Source organism: Phoenix dactylifera, chromosome 9, assembly GCF_009389715.1.
Source record: "Phoenix dactylifera cultivar Barhee BC4 chromosome 9, palm_55x_up_171113_PBpolish2nd_filt_p, whole genome shotgun sequence".
NCBI classification, from domain to species: Eukaryota; Viridiplantae; Streptophyta; class Magnoliopsida; order Arecales; family Arecaceae; genus Phoenix; species Phoenix dactylifera.
In genome coordinates, this window is record NC_052400.1 from 12,201,060 (window position 1) to 12,218,325 (window position 17,266).

Here is a 17,266-nt window from a genome sequence, read left to right on the forward strand (position 1 = left end):
AATGCTTTCAGATTAGTTAACATGAAATATTTCTTTTGACAAATAAGTTCAGAGAAATATACTCTTGTATCATCTGATCCAGATATTAGAAGAGAGCCTTTTGAGTTCCAAGCAATTGCATTAACACAGCCTTGATGGCCCTGTCACGAAAGGCCATAAGTAATAATTAACAATAATGGCAATGAAAATGAAGGCAATGTAAACAAGTACAATTAGTTGCTACAAGAAATGACTAACTCCACTCAAAATCAAAGTAGGCACTGCAGAAGAGGGTTACAATTAAGCTCAAAACCAAATTGTTCAAACTCAAGATCATATGCTTGAAAGGAATAAACAATAAATGTTAAGCAGCAACTCACTACCAAATGGGAACTAACTCATTTTAACTTGTAAGAAAACAAGTGCTATAATTTCTTGATGCCTGCAAATCGATTTGACTGTAAAAGGATTTGCAGTTGCACAATTTGCAATTGCAAGAACTGCTTTCTTTAGGGTTGTCGGCAACTATAACTGCAATGCATTGGGTGTTGTTTCATTGCATGGTTAAGATCAGATTCCTGTACATATATATATATATATATATATAAAAACACGCGCACACGCGGAGAGAGAGAGGAGGTGGCAGAGAAGGATGATGGGCAGCCTGCGATGGTGGCAGGAGGCGGCAGTGGAAGAGGAGGAAGGAGGTGTTTGCCACTGGAGGGAAAGTGGATGGTGGCAGACAGCGATGGGAGAGAGAGGGGGGAGCGAGCGAGCGAGAGAGAAAGAGAGAGAAGCATAAGAGGAGGACGATGATGCACAGTTAGTAGTAGAGGAGGAGGCAACAGTGTAAGAAAGAGAAGAGGTGGACAAGAAGGACAATAGTGTGTAGCTAGTGATGGTGGAGAAGGGAGGCAACGGAGAAGAGAGACTGATAAAAAAGGATGAAGGCAACTAATAGTGCAAGGGGAAGAGGATAATTGCAAATGGTGGTGGAAAAGAGAGGAAAGAGAGGTGAGAGAGGACAGGGAATCACCAAACAGGTAATGGGGGGAGGGGGAAAGCATGCTTGCAGCCTGGTGTGCTACGAGAAGGGAGAGTTGTCTCGATCGTGTGGGTGGAAAAGGTTTCGCACCCCACTTGCAACTTAAGTTGGAAAAGCTTTTGCTATCAATTTTACTGCAAAAGATCCAGGAAATTTTTGGCCCCCTTTTTTGGTAACCTAGTTGCAGCATCGCAAACGAGTTGCATATAATCAGACAACTGCAAATAGCTGCCTGCCACTCATTTGATGCAGTTGAGTTTTAAGACTACCAATTGCAAGAAACCAAAAGGCCCCTAAAATCATAAGTGCAAAATTTCCACTGAAAATCTCAAAATCCAAAAGGTTCTTAAACATCAAATGGAAGTGTGGAACAATTCCACAATCATGTTTCAAATATCAGAAGGGATCCAGGTCTAGAAATCATTTACTCATATTTTCTTCTTCACTATTTCTTTTTCTTCTACTTTGATGCAGTTCAAACTGAGAATCACAGTTTCAGACTAAGGGAAGACAAAAACCAGCATCTGGAGGTAAACTTTTAGGCTAAATGTTCTACTTGAGCTTATGATTTTTTTTCTTTTGATGATAAGTTTATGATTTTATAAAATATAAAAAAGTTTATGATATTATATAATTTTTTAAGTGTTCTACTTGGTCTCTTTTATTTGTCGCGGTCCATATTTGAGCATTGGGCCTTAACTTACCAAGTTCAGAATATCAGAGATTAGATGCTTTATGATGGACCCTAATTTTTGCAAAGCAAGGAGGTGCATGTTTGCTATCAATTATCATACCAGTGATAAACATGGGAAGCATCCAATCTCTCTTTGGTGCAAATGAAAAAGGATGAAAAGAGAAAAGAAATAAATATGGGAAGAGAAGAGGGAAGAGAAAGAGAAGGGATGAAAAGAGGAAAGAATAAGTAGAAAGGAAGGTAGCCTACTCGATCCAGATTTCCCTCCCTTCTAATCAATCATGCATCTCCAAAAGGCTTCCTTTTCTTCTTATTGTAGCCATCGGGTGGGTTCTAGGAAGTCTATGTTGTAGGCTCTTGGACTATTTAGAGTTGTAGGATTTTATTATGAAGTGTAAAGTTCTATACTTCTTCTTTCTCCTTCCCATGCATGCTGCTTCCAATGTGTTTAACTATCTAGAGCTTGGAGGCTGGAGGAACCACCTAATGAACATAAAATTATTCCTTGTTGCTGGTTTCCAGCAAAGAAGATCAAGACTGTCAGACAACTATTAATTATGGATAAACCTAAATATTAACCACAATCTCCAACTCGAGGTCCTGGACAAGAGTGGTTGAAAGATCTGTGATTAACTCAACCTCGACAAAATATAGCCAGATCCTTCAATATAGCCAAAAATACCCGCATATGACGTAAACACGGAATTTGGTAAGACACTCAGACATGGCTCCATAGGAGAAATTATTATATATTGAAAGATCCAAAACTTAGACACACACTCAACACAGGAATCTGAGTCTATGTAGCTTAGAATAAAAATCCAAATATGAACTGCAATATCAAACCCCAGGTTGTGGGCCAGATTATTTCAAAGATCAGTGATCCATATATATAACTCAACCTCAACATGATAAGTTTCCTCTCTAAGTTATTAGTGTCAGTAATAAGAAACCAAAGTCCATATATATGACCAAATAACCCTACCTTCAACAAGAATGGCATTATCTGCATTGATTATAATCATGTGTAAGCTAGAGAACTTTCTAGCCCGATGAATAAGCAAAACAATAAAGCAGAATCTTCAAATAAATCAATTTGACAGGCAAATTTAAGGAGAAGCTAGGGTGCTCTACTTATAGCAGGAGGGCTGTTCAGCTGTTCCCTAAATTCCCATTGATGAAGCCTCATATATACCCATGGAAGAAAAAATACAAAAAGCTGGGGCACAATGGACCACACCACTGCTTTTTCATATTTAGACCGACACAAAAAGGAATTGATCATAAAATTGGCATGTCATACTCTATATGATTATAGGTTGATTTACGACATATGAAATAAAATACCTTGGCAAAATTCTTACATGCATGGAAAAACTGGGTTAAAAACTTAAAATTTTATGATAACAGTGTAGTTTTGCTTTTCTAGCACAGACTTACAATTGCAGCAGAAATTTTTGCACAATGAATTGGAAGCAAAGAAGTATCAAAAAGCCTCTTTCCTCTTCTCTTAGTGTTCTCGGTGAAGGATAAAATAAATATGTCATGGCCGTAAATAGGTACCTCGTTAGTGCAGCATATAAGACCTTTCCTGGTTGAATTTTTAAGTGCTCGACATAATGCACGGTAGAGCCATCTGGAATATCTATGACTAGGGATCTTCTAAAGAGTCAGAAGACAAGCATAAAAAATATGGTGGCAACACTAGGAGAAAAAGATCGACTACATGTTCAACCCAGCATGAAGTGTAGATAGAATCACATGATTAAACTTTTTTCCATATAAGTTTGGACGTACATATGTTCAGGTCCTTTTTATGAATATGAAATCAAGTTGTGATAGAGTATTTTGAAAAAGAAAGGTTGTCTAGCTGACTTCTGATTACGAAAACATAAGTACAAATTTAAAAGATGAACAATGCTTGAAGCACTAAATAAGACTCTAGCCCATTGTAAAAATGAAAATCCAAAGTAAACTACAAATAAAGCTAGGAAAACGTGACATTACATATTTAGTGTCTTATCTTGACAAAGTAAATACCATTCAAACTTGTTAACAGCTTCTCTTTAAAGTAACAAATTCCTTTTCTCGGCCCCAAGACCCATAAATTGTTCTAGAGCTTCATTAGTCAAGTCATCACATAATAGTATAAGCTATGTTAGCTATGTTACCCAACTAAACAATTGATAACCAGAAATACACGAGCAAGACATCAAGCATACAAGGCACAAGAAATTACAAGCAAATAAAGTCAATCTCATTATTATTTTTTAGCCATAGCATTCACTTCTTAATGTTTACAGGATCCAGGAAAGTAAACATTGCTTGGACAAAAACACCATAGAAAAGCAGAATAGAACTTCTATAACAACTCATACCTCCATAACTTCCTCCAGGGCAAGCCTTTGTATCAAAGATGAATGAAGTTGCAATCTGCGATTCACATCCTACATAACAGCACGAAAATTGTAACTCCGAAGCAGCAATACAGTCTACCAAGATCAAACCAATTTACAAAACTTCAGTAAGCCACTGAAATAAATAATAAGGTTGATGTCCTTCAAAGTGGCTAGAATTCTGATAAATGTATCAGCATGCACTACAATGCCCACAAAAAATAACCACAGTAGGGTGTGAACTGTGAAGGTTATTTGTATAAACAACACCTAATTTTTTACATATTTGGAAGAAACAGCAATGTTAACTGGAAAGTTCGGCATGATAGAGAAAAGAGCTACTTGCATTTAACATTAATTGCCAGGAAAAGCAAATGCTTTTATTACATAAAGAAATTTAAAAGAAAGAAAAGACAGGACAGCAAATCAGGAAGAAAGAAAAATAAGTAAGAAGTAAGGTCAGCACCCAAATTATCACTAAAACAGGAAGAAATTATGCAGCTTGAGAACCTAAGGCTGCTTCAGAATATTTTCATACCTAAAATGACCATAAAAACTACGGAACTTTTATGATTGTTTCCCTTAATATACGAAGAAATTAAAACAATAGTACACGGCAAGGTATTTCGAACCGGTACTGGTAGCCGTACCGGTGGCCTACCGGACCGGTTCATCGTTCTCGGTACCGTTTCGGTACCGGGCTCATACCGAGGGCCGGAAGCCGGAGAAGACGAGATGAAAGAGAGAGCGAGCGAGGGAGGAAAGGAGAAGGAGAGGCCTTCGCCAGAAAGAGAGAGCAAGCGAGGGAGGAAGGGAGAAGGAGAGGCCTCCACCGCTAGCGGAGGGCCGCAGGGGGCCGGCCGCGGTTGCAGGAAAAAATTTTGAAATTTTTTAAGTGAAGTTGGCGACTCGCTTGCCGACTTCACTTAAAAATTCCAATTTTTTTCCGCGGCCATGGCATCGGCCTCTACCGCGCCCCCGCGGCCTCCACCGCCCCCCCCCCACTAGCATTGTCACCCCCCCTCGGCCTCCGCCGGCCCCCCGAGGCCCTCCGATGGCGGCGGAGGCCTCTCCTTCTCCCTCCCTTCCCCGCTCGCTCTCTCCTTCTCTTCTTCTTCCCCGGCTTCGGCTAGGTTATATTGGTACGGACTGTGTACGGTTTTTCATGGCTGAACCGTACCGGTCAAGGCCCAGACTGGTACAGTACGTGCTGAACCGGCCAGTACCGACCGGTACGATACGAGCCGGTTCAGCATACCATGGTCAAGGATCGCCAAGCCGATACCTGTAGGCATACCGGTCGGCCACTGGACAGTTCGGTATCGGTTCGAACTGGTACCACTGGTTCGGCTTGGTTCACACACTCAAAAGCCCAAAAAAAAATTGGCCTAAACGATACGGACCAGTATCGTTTTTTAACGCTAGATTGGTTCGATACAGGCCGAACCAGCCAGTACGGATTGATTCAGCATTCCTTGCACACTATGAAACATCCTTCTAAATACAAATATCTAGAATGTTTATAATAAGTGCAACAAGATAAGGCTTAGTAAGGTCCTTGGTGTAAGCCCACTATGACTGGAAATACACTAATGATCGTTAGAGCTCCAGCATACATGTCCCTAAATATCAATACACCAGTTGATTGAGTATCAATATACCAATTAAGAAAACCTCTCCTCCTAATTTCTTATGACCTACTTAATTAATGCTCTTGGTTTCTTAGACAACGTCCAATATCTATTACATCTCCAATGTCTCTTGCACATGTATATGGATATATGGGTGTAGTTATAATAAAAACAAGGAGAAAAGAGGTAGGCCCAAATTCATTACAAATGACATATTATCCTTCTTTCGATCCTGTGCATTTGAAATATAATAAGACTATAAGAGTAATCTCGTAACCTAACCGGGCATTAAAATTGTCATCATTTACCATGTGATTAACATGTTTGGATGCACCTAATCCCCGGAATGCCTTTATCCCTTTTTTTCTAGAGACATAAGAATAAAAACATGATATTTAGGTCATGTGGTTATGAGTTTAAACCCTCATTCCCAACCTACTTGCATTATAATTCTGCCAAATAGAATGCATGCATATACATGCATCCCCGTGTATGTACTATACCCATATATTGTGGTCTTTATCATTTCCTCTTAGCGCAATGCAATGTTAAGGAAAAGATTCTTGGATGCCTTGCTTCTTAATATGAAGGTTTTCAAGACATTTTAGAAAGGTCATTGTATAATAGAAAACACGAATTTAACTGCCATGGACACATTATTATCATGCCAATCCTTACAAACACATGGCACTTGTACGACAACCATGCTAATGCATGCCAAGAGTGTCAAGAACCAGCACAGCAAGGCACAAACTGAGCCAATGCCAAACTGGCCCACCACTATCACATGATACCTCAGTAAATGGTCTTAAGAGAATCTGTTTACCTTTATCCCTTATGCAGCTCTCATAGAAATTATTTACCATTAGTGAACATTATGAAAAATTAAAATTGTCCAACAAAAGGATTTGTCAAAAGCGCAACTTTTGGTGACTCAGTGAAGTACAAATATTGATCATTGAAAGGCATGCAGAATCGGACTTGAGAGAAGATTTTTCCAACAAGGGCCATCTGGCTTAAGGAAGCAGATAAGCATATTTCCTTCTTCCCGAAAAATGCCAATGGATTAACATCAAATCAAAATTGTTCAGATATGGAGAATGGAAGGGCCATAGGTTTCTTTAAGAGCTGTCAAACATCAAAAATAATTTTATCTGAATCAAGAATTAGATACCTGTGGGAACATATATGGTCTCAAAATATTGATTTTGGAGCGTAGAGAAGGATTTTGGAGAGAATTAATTTAAGACTTTGTAGACAGAATGGCTGGGAAGTAAGGTTTAAATCCTGCTTGTTTTATTTGATTGAACTTCTAAGCAACATTATAGACCCATGACGGTATAAGAATTTTTAATGATGTAAATGCTTTGGTAAGATAAGTTAAAGTGGCTTCCAAGTTTCATCACTCTTATCCTTAAAATGGAGGTATCGGAGAAAATCAAATACTATTGACCAATTACTCTTTGAATCAGGTTTATATAATCAAAACAAAGGCCTTGAATTGTTCAATTTAGACTCATGATTTGCCTTTAAGGGGAATAACAACAAATCCTTTTGTAAACAAAAAGATTTGCCTCTGTAGTTTAAATGAAACAGTTCATCCCTAACAAAGAGCAACATACCCCTATACCTCACTTGTATTTTCTTTTATTTCATAAAAAACCGCCCCCACTAGATTTGAATTTACAAAGATAGGCTCATAAACCAGATAGTTTTTCATCATAGCCCAAGAGCAATAGCATCATGATAAAAGATTCTCCATTATATTCCATATGTCTCCTGTTCATAGTGCCCCTTAAGTTTGTTTATATATTCAACACTAATTGAAGATTACCATTTACTACTAAAAAATGGAGGTAAGAAAACTTTCGCAGAAATAAAATGTCCCCCTAGCCAAACTAATGTAAAAAGGGTTGTTGCGCAAGATACCTTTTGAAAGGTGAACAGATAAAGTTGACAAATCTTCCAAAATAGCTTTAGGATCAAAGCACAAGTAAACAATTAATTTGACAGCAAATATACAAGAAATACTTCACAAGCCCAATCAAATAAGGGTTCACCATACCTTTTCACCAACAAATGCAGCCTGGCATGTATAAATAATCGTCAACTCTTATGACGCTATCTATCATCTAGATGGCTGAGTTGAAATTGTGGGAAATGATTTTATTTAGCATAAAAAAGTCGTGAGCCTACGACAGTCTAGTTTTCTTTAGGAATATCGTGATTACTAGGCAAACATAGCCTCCTAGGCTTGACAAGTGTAGCACATAAATGCATTGTTTCATAGTTAGCAATCCAATGTGACAACAAATCCATACTTGATGCTTGCAATCCATTATAGAGATCTATGTGATTAGTGTATAACCACTTGAACCAGCTGCTTCAAATTTTGAAAACATTAAAAAACCATCTATAGAACAAATGTTAGCTTCGACGACTTTTCAGATATACCAACAATGAAAACACACAGTTTTTATGTATCCACATATGCTTCTACTCGTGAGCTTTTGCTTTCTCCATGAAACACCTCCAAACTGACATCCCCTTCCACTTTACATCCATCATATCCCCCTTTGATCGTTCTCAAACTATATAACAACCTAAAACAGAGATTGGATGCTCTATGACCAAGAATAACCACAGATGCCTCGGCTTTAAAGAACCATAAAGAAGCCCTCCAACCATAAAGAAGCCCCCCAATCATATAGCATCTCCATTTTTCACTGTACCATCAGTCCGATTTTAACCCTTCAATGGAGTCAAACACTAGCAGACCTCTTAAAGTTGAATCCAGAAACAGTAATCAATGCCAAGAACCAGAAAAATTACACAAACGTCGAATACCCGCTCAACTCGGAAACATTTGTACCACTTAAAGAATCATCCAGACAGGCCCAATTTTTCTTATCATTCTGCCCAGCAGATCTCAGAAAATCAAGCAATTGAAAACTGATAGTCCGACATTCTCTTGGTGGCTCCAGGACAGAAAAGAACCCCCAGAACCAGAAAAGAAAAGAAAAGAAACACTTCCAGATCACAACAAAACCCAGAAAAAGAAAATAAAAGAAAAGAAAAGAAACATGGAACGAAAACAAGAGCAAGAGCGAAAAGCGCTAAAGAAACAGAAAGAAAAGAAGAATTGTAATACACGGCGTAGTGGAATGAGGTGAGATTAGGAGGGGAGGGCGAGAATACCGGGAGGGAGTCGATGCGCCGGCTCTCCACTAGATTGGCGAAGTTGCCGTCGGGGAAGCTCCACGACTCCATCAGCCACGAAGCGAGGACCAAGATGGGGGTGGGGAATCCCTAACCCTAGCTCTTCCTCCCTCTCCTTCAAAAACGAGCGAGAGGGCCTTATTCTCTCTGTAACCCTGCCGCTTACTCTCAATAAATTCTTTTCTTTAGGTCGGTTTGGGCGCGGCAGCGAAGCAGAGAAGGGAGAAGGGAGAAGGGAGAAGGGGACACGATGCCAGTCTCCGGTCTGACGCCACCCGGTTCGTGGTTTGCTTTCATCTACCCCTCGGGTTGCCTCAACCTGCTTCCAGTAGGTACGATCGAGCACTCTTGACAATCGGCCCACCGGATCGGATAGCGACCCGGTAGAAGCAAACCTTTCATCCATTAGTTGACACGTGGCATATTTCTAAGGCCGGACAAGCGAGCGACCTGGGCTTGGATATTGGTACTGTGGACCCGACCATTGTGTTACTCAAATTAGAACAGTGATTGGCTTTTAGGTTTCATTGTAAATCTAATTGGTTATTTTCAATTACATAAACCAATAGTTTAAATCGCACTCAAAAGTGGAGTATTTTCTTTCGCTATAATATTGAAGAGGCCATTATTTTGAACTATGCTTTTGGGAAAGAGTGAATGTTTACTAATCCTTGCTCTTGTCTGCCGGTTATTTTCATTAAGCATATCATGACAATTTAGAGAGAGAAACTTTCTTATGTACTCAATTGAGTTGGTCAAGTGAAACTCTGAAATTTGCAACTTGCAGAAGCTTAAATAGATATCGAGCTAACTAATCTTACTCTGAATTGCATTTTAATCCCAAATATTTCTATAATAATTCATGGTTAAAGAACAGAGACTATTATAAACTTGGTAGCTGGCCAGGAGTATTTAAACAAGAAGTCGGTGTCATAAGAGCCAAACTTATTGAAAATTTTAAGCATGAACTTGAGGCTAAATTTGATAATTTTAACGACGTTTGTACAAAAATTTCGAAGAAACAATCCCCTTCCGATCTAAGTATGATCAGTCATCTGGATGCTCTGTTCGAAATCATGTCCTAAAGGAACTAGATAATGTCTTCCAAAATATCCATTTCCAGATCTGTTAGAATGACTCCTCTACGTCCCATAGATCCCCATAGATCTTCTTATATTTGGTCTTAACTCCCAACACTTCAGTAACATTGGACCCCGAAGAATAGCGAACTTCACGTTCTGATTGCTCAATTGACTATGATGTTCAAATCATATAGCCGTACTCGCGAGTACTGTCATTTGTGTGTTTCCACATTTTAGGGTGATATTGTAGTTGGATCTCCTAGAAGCTGATTTACGTCTTGGTTGTTTAACTGATAGAAAGAAGTTTTTTTCGAAAGAAAATAATGACTGAAAACTGAAAAGAAGTTATCATAAACTCTATCACAAGCATCTGATTCGTGTAAAACTTTCCAAGTTTCACTTTTTAACACTTCTTATTGGATTAAACTGTTGCTGAAGGGACAAAGAGAGAGAGATGCCTACCTTGCAGAGTATATTCGAGAAGGTGACATCGTCGTTACTGAAAACCACAAATGATGCGAAATCAAGTAGGGACGAGCAGATGGAAGAAACTAAGCAAGGTGACAAGAACCACCAGCATGGAGGACAATGAGAGGAGCCAAGAAAGTGGTGCTAAGATAGTTTTATAAAAAAAACTCAAATTGAATGACTTTTATAAAAATGAATGTTTGGTTGGTTTCATAAAACCGATTTTTCACAAGATCTATTTTAAAGAGAATACTGTTAAGATTATCCGCATCGAAAAAATTCCCATGCAATGAAACAATCACTTGGTTTGCACTATTATTTTCTAAATAACCTTATATGGAGCAACCAGCTAGCTAGACTAGTAACACTCTTATGGTTGCACCAAGAGATCTCAGTTCAGATTCTATCTTAACTAAGGCTTAGGGTTGCATGCGTTTAGGAGGGGGTTATTCTCCAAATTGCCTATCAACTTTTTTTATCCCAAATAAATAAATAAATTTGTATTTGACATTTATACATTATATAAACACAGAACAGAGATACATACTTTCAAAATAGAGAGCAAAGAAATCGAAAGTATACTCAATCCCAAACTTTCTCATTAAAATTTAAAAGTCTCATAGTCAAATTTATAAATTGCCACAGCATACAGAACTCATCCCGTATGATTTTGAATAACACCACCGCACCCATACCATTTGGCCAAACTGAACCATTGCAATTAGCTTTAATAAAATCTGGTTGTGGGGGCTTCCAGACAACAATGGTGGTTCTTCCTTTAAATGAAGAACCTCTACCTTATTTGCCACTCTTTATGCCTCCCACTAGGCTCTCTACTGGACTTTCCTCGCGTGTTGTAACATAGCAGAGATAAATTAATGAACTTTACCTAATAAATAAAGTTGTACTTCAACTCATGATAAATAGCCTAACATCAAAAATAATTAATGATATCTGTCTGGAGCCAGGATCTGATCCATAAACAGATCTACTGGCAGAGCCAATGGGTTTTGTAACATTTCAGTATACGAACCAGAGATTTTCCTATGCACAGTTTGCGGCCCAACCCTGTGGCTTAGAAATCTCACGCCTCAATTCGCTAAGAGCAGTCGAAAAGAAATGAGAATTTCTGGAAAATATTCATGAATCAAGACAAGATCACACTCAATCACAATTCGCAATTTCTTATGAATCGAAAGCGATATTAAAACAAAATCATCATTCAGACTTGAAGCAGTATCAATTGATCAAATTGGTAGTGCAAACCAGTAACATCGATCAAACAGCTGAACCACTCAAGGTCAACACTACAGAGGGGACAAATGATTAAGACATGACAAATGACAGTGGACGCAGATAGATCGACAAACATCGATCACGCAGATGCAACCGTGGAAGCCAAAGTGGCACTCAGCCAATAATAGTCCTTAAACCATATATATCAACGACAATGCATGGGCACCCACTTTTCCCAGTTCCAGCCCTCGGCCATTCACTCCACAAATACCAATCAGGCCTTCCGACAGGGTCCAATCATGCCACCTCGCATTAGCTCAAAAAAAAAAAAACATGCCAGTTGGATCACCATCTAGGCCACCCTTGCATCCATGCACGCAACTTTTCTTCATCTAAAACGCCCCCCCAACAAAGGCAAATCATAGAGTCTCCACGTCAAAAGAGAAACAGAGAGATCACCACTCGACTCCCCTACTAGAGACCACCACCAACCCACCTTCCGCTAAAGCTAGATCACAAGCCCAACAGGGCATCGAAGCTAGGCTGCGGCCCCCGCGCACGCCCTTCCGGAATCCACCGTCACACGCGCACTGCCTGAAGCCCCCCCCCATCATGCCCTTTCGGTCAAAAGAAACTGCTCTCACTCTCTCCCTTCGTCACCCATAGGCCCAGCACACGCACGGGCACACAAAGACACTGTAGGACTGCTTTATTGCCCCATCATCCTCCCTTCTCCCCCACCATCAAAAGCCGAGGACACACGCAGAGAGAGAGAGGACTCGCAACCCAGCCAAGAAGTGCTCTGGAGTGCTGATTCCCACCTTCAATCGTTGGAGACGTGTGGAGAGAGCCCGTTGGCTTCTGTCTTTCTCTCACTCATCATACATGGGGAGAGAAAAAGGTCCATTATACTGTTTCTACTGCTGCCAATAACACACACTAAAACAACCACATACATACATACACACACACACATATGCACATATATATATATATATATATATATATATATATATATATATATATATAGAGAGAGAGAGAGAGAGAGAGAGAGAGAGAGAGGGGCACTGATAATGGTGGGGCTGCTGCTGATGGTGTTGCTACAGTGGAGTAGCACCCAGAGCCTTGGTTTTCAGCTCGAGGGACATGAGGTAGCGAATGGCTTCGTCGAGGATGGTAGCCACGTCTTTGCCCTTTCCGCCCGGAATAATTCTTCGCAGCACGCCGACGGTCTCTTGTATCCTCGCCCTCTTCAGCCGTTTGTTTCCATGGTTCGAGTCATGGCGTTTTTCCAGCTCTTCTTCTGCCACTCCCCTTTTCTCGCCACCCCTCACGCAGCTCGACTCGGCATCATCGCTGCTATCTTTGGTCCTACAGTCTGCGTGCAATTCATGGTATTGGTCCGCTACCGCTACCACGGAGCTTGCCGTGTCCGCGAGGGATGCGTCAAGTTCTGCATCAACTCTTCTTCTCTTGGCAGCTGGGACGGTAGAGCTAGCAACCTCCTCGGCGCTCCCGCCCGTCATCTCAACCGGGGAGTGCCCCGTGCTGGCTTCTTCTTCCTCGCGGTCATCGTCGGAGTCCGAGTACAGAAGTGCATCGATTTCTTCAGTGTCTTCGTGCATCTCCTCGCCGCCGTGCCCATCGGAAACACTGGTTTCTTTGCTCCCCTGCAGGTCCAGTCCTGGATTCAGGGGACCCGGACTCATAAACAGGGTGCCCGATGGGCTGAAGATTAACCTCGTTTGATCCCCCGAGTGATCGAAAACCAGGAATCTCTTCCGAGGATTAGGGAATTCCGGCAGTCCATAAGCATGGATCGAAGGCGGGGTCAATGCTGTTGTCCTCGCAAGGGATTTGTGCTCTTGAAACCCAGGGAAGGGGGTGGCAGCATTGCCGGAGAAGGCACACCCATAAGGATTGAAGAAAGTTGGAAACACCGTGGAATTGGTGTTCGCACCCGGTTGCCGGAGAGTACTCGCACAGTTCGAGCTACCAAACCGCCATGGTGAGTGCAGCAAGTGGATCCAAGGATCAAAGTCCTTCCCCATCAACAAAAACGAACAAAGAAATCACCTAAAACACCACTTTGGATATAAACACCAACCAATCAGAAGAGTATATAAAGCTACACAACGATTTAAATTCATGAGCTGAAGAAAGCACGAATTACCAGGCAGAAATCAGCTAAGACTGAATGTCTTATCCACAAGAATCCCTTCCGGAAACTGCAAAATTTCCAGCTTTATTTGATGAAGCGGAAGAGAGGAAGCTAATCTACGTAACGGGCTTGAGGAGGTGGCGGAAGTACTGGGCCTGGAAAAAATAGAAGGATAAGATTCTTATGCAATTAAGGAAGGCTAGAAAAACTTCAGCTTTGATCTTTTCAACCCTGAAATCGGGTTTTATGCTTCTTTGAGTTCTTTCTCTTCTTCTTCTTATCTTTTACCTGGCAATCCTGTAATGGCTGGAAGCAAGCTATGATCCTAACGATTATGGTGGCGCTACCGGCGATCCCATTCTCATGTTTCAATGCTCGGAATCTCGACTGCGTCGCTGCTTGGCACACCATTACTACTCTCCTTTCCACCGGAAAATGGAAAGAAACCACAAGAAATGGGAAGAGAAGAGAACCCAGTAACTCTTCACAGAAGGCAGCTTAGACGAGTCTAGTAGACCAGAAGAAGAAGAAGTCCCCTTGTTCTCGTCTTTCTCTTTTCGAGGTTTCGATGAGTTAGAAGGGAATATGGCTTCGATGCCGCGTACCAAGAGAAAGGAAGGAAAGCAGTAAAAAGAGGCGAGCAGGGGAAACGGAAGCAGAGTTACAGAATAACCCTACAATACAAGTTCAAGGAAATAACTTTCCGGAGAACATCGACGGAGAGGCTCAGCCACCGCATGCTGTTCAAACTCTTCAACCACTCTTAGATCCCTGCAACACCGAACTCTACATCAGAAGAACACCAAAACTTTCTTCATGAACGAGAAATCACAGTTCAAACCACTTCCAAACCCTTAACAATTGAAAGTAAACAGCTTCGGAGACGGCTAAGCCCCTAAAAAGTTCCAATTTTGAGCGGAAGTTCCAGTAGAATGCCAATAAAATTTCGAATAACCAAGCACAAATCTCATGGAAGGAACCAATTTACTAACCTTCGGCCAAAAAGCTTCCCATATCCATCAACTCGGAGCGGGAAAAAAAAAAACCAAAAAACAACACGAAATTCTTGAGCATATGCACGAAAAAAATCGATTTTTAGCTGAGAATCCTCAAAAAAAACCAATAAAACCAGAGATTCTAGCATAAACCACAAGAAAAGAACCGATTTCTTGAGCAGAGATCGAAAGACTTCAAACATCCATCAACTTACACCCAAAAAACACGGGAAAAAGACCAATTCCGAGGGAAATCCTCAGATCGCTTCGCCCAAAACGGATCGAGAGAACCCAAGATCCAATCCACGCGCGGAACAAGAGAGGAGATCGGGAAGCGGGGGAGCAAGATCGCGGAAGGGGGAAAATCGGAACCAGAATTAATAGAGAGGGGCGTGGATTTTATCGGTTCACCGGGACTAAACTACCCCTCCTCATTAATAATTTTACGAACCGTTCAGTGGTTCTGAAATGTAATTTTTAACAACGTAGTTGCCCTCGTCGTTTAAATTAATAAATGGGGTGCGGTCAAATAAGGTGTTGACCAGAGGGGAAGGCGTGCTCGGACCCATGGGTTATTGTTTGGGGGTTGGCGGAGGGGGACACGAATCTCCCCTGCGGAAATGTAATCGTTCGATCTTTTTATGCCCATAATACCCATGGGATTATCAACCTAATTTCTTGGGTGCCACGGTAAAGGAGCAGCAGGGTTCACGTGAATGAGTGTGTCCACCACACTGGAGAATTGATGAGAATATGTGATTGCAATTAATATATATTTGGGGCTAGATGAAAATTTTTCATCAAATGATGGTGTTATTGCAGTGCAAGGTGATTGGATGATATTTGAATCTAACTCACCCAATGTTCTTTTGAGACTAGGTTAAGTCTGAGATTCCAGTGAGAATTAAACTGTTCATTAGACAAACTGCACTAGAGCTAGAGCTAGATTCAAGTTTTGAAATGAAAGATTTTTCAATGTAATCGAGCTAACATGTGTCTAAATTCATTAGATCTAACTTTTATAAAAATCATGTGCCGCCAATTTCAATTCAAGTTTTAGTCAGCACCTTCATTAACTATGTAATATGGGTTTGGTAAAAACCAAACCAAATCGATATCGTCCAACCACTTCGATCCTCAGTTTTAGTGGCTCCACTTTTAAGATAACAAAAACTATTGAATACAATAGTATTCTCTGAGACATTTTTTTATACTTTGGTGGATGATAAATTTAAAAAAAAATTCAAAATAATTTTATGATCAAATTAATTAATTCATGCACCCTAACTTTTTCAGCTGTAAAATACTATTTCTTGTGAAATGCATGGAGTATACGGCTATCGGTACAAGAAAATTCACAAATATCTATATAATTAATTCTTAGCCATTTGCTCTATATGAAAGTATTATGAGGAAGGTCATAATGAACATACTTAAACATCTTTTAGGCTCAGTAATTTATTGGATAGAGATTTTGAATAAGATTATTTGAAGGCCAATTTTTTCTCTTTCAACAAACTTTCAAAAAAAATTTAAACAAACTATTGTACATATTCTGATCTTGGTTAATTACAAAAACTTAACTCAATAGGATCAAATATATAATTGAATAGATAAATTGAAAATGCTAGATTTATAACAATTGAAACCACATGGAAGATTTACTAATATAAGGGTAAAATTTGGCCAGTTGAAACGGGAATTCATCAACTATTACTTATTTCTAAATTAATACGATTTATTTCTTTCCTTTTGAAAAAAACTCAGAAATACAAGAATAATCTAAATAATAATTCTAATGTCCTTCATTATATGACGTACGTGATATTAGTTCTTCCGTATTTAATTTACATGTCTTGAGAGTGAAAAATTAATCTTGAAAAAGTATGTGTACGGCAAAGTCGCACTACTTATCCTGGTTTGTTTATTCATTTAATGTCTAGTGCATGGCTTATGTCCACTTTGCAGTGAAAATTATACTAAAGGTTTAAACTGCATGTGGTTGTGCAATACTTGGCATACATAGAATCAATCTAGTCATATGATTACATAACTGGATATTTCATCTTTAATATGGAGCATCCATGAGTCAGAAAATAGATTTTATACTGCACTCGAGATCAAGAGAATAATTTTCTCTCTCAAAAAAAGAAAAAGAAGATTCAAAAAATAAAGTTCCTACTTTGCAATGGAAACAAAGTCAAGGACAGCTTTAGAATCACTTGGTGGCACGAAAAATTTCAGAGAATCTCTTCGCATGAGGAGGCTTTTCAACTCTCAAAAAACATGAGAAAAATGAACCCTTAGAAAATGTCAATTGGCCATACTTGTTAGATCAAGCCATTAACGCACTGTTTTAT

General features: G+C 39.9%; 2 protein-coding genes across 6 annotated transcripts in view; both read right to left on the minus strand.

The window, feature by feature from the left end:
- Nucleotides 1-9,290, minus strand: part of LOC103701791 (WD and tetratricopeptide repeats protein 1-like) — a 35,457-nt gene extending 26,167 nt beyond the window's left edge. For all 4 annotated transcript variants that reach the window (XR_003384644.2, XR_003384643.2, XM_008783963.4 and 1 more), the window contains exons 1-3: nucleotides 8,944-9,290; nucleotides 4,097-4,165; nucleotides 63-140 (exon numbers count right to left, since the gene is read on the minus strand). Coding sequence is in view for 2 of the 4 variants with exons in the window: in XM_008783963.4 (XP_008782185.2) it covers nucleotides 63-140; nucleotides 4,097-4,165; nucleotides 8,944-9,015 (219 nt within the window). In the remaining 2 variants the exon portion in view is untranslated. The remainder of the gene's footprint in view (nucleotides 1-62; nucleotides 141-4,096; nucleotides 4,166-8,943) is intronic.
- Nucleotides 9,291-11,695: 2,405 nt separating this feature from the next.
- LOC103701792 (transcription factor SAC51) lies at nucleotides 11,696-15,286 on the minus strand. 2 transcript variants are annotated; one of them, XM_026802496.2, is made up of 4 exons: nucleotides 15,122-15,286; nucleotides 14,200-14,682; nucleotides 13,924-14,066; nucleotides 11,696-13,826 (listed from the first exon to the last, which is right to left on the minus strand). In XM_026802496.2, exon 4 carries the CDS (start codon nucleotides 13,799-13,801, stop codon nucleotides 12,851-12,853), a length of 951 nt encoding a protein of 316 aa, XP_026658297.1. In that variant the 5' UTR covers nucleotides 13,802-13,826; nucleotides 13,924-14,066; nucleotides 14,200-14,682; nucleotides 15,122-15,286; the 3' UTR covers nucleotides 11,696-12,850. The 2 variants fall into 2 exon arrangements, with proteins under 2 accessions (XP_026658297.1, XP_026658296.1); XM_026802495.2 differs by having other exon boundaries at nucleotides 11,696-13,837.
- Nucleotides 15,287-17,266: the final 1,980 nt, after the last annotated feature.

What these genes read in the sequence shown, in the direction of transcription:
- LOC103701792 (XM_026802496.2), bottom strand. Translation starts at nt 13,801, where the DNA reads ATGGGGAAGGACTTTGATCCTTGGATCCACTTGCTGCACTCACCATGG.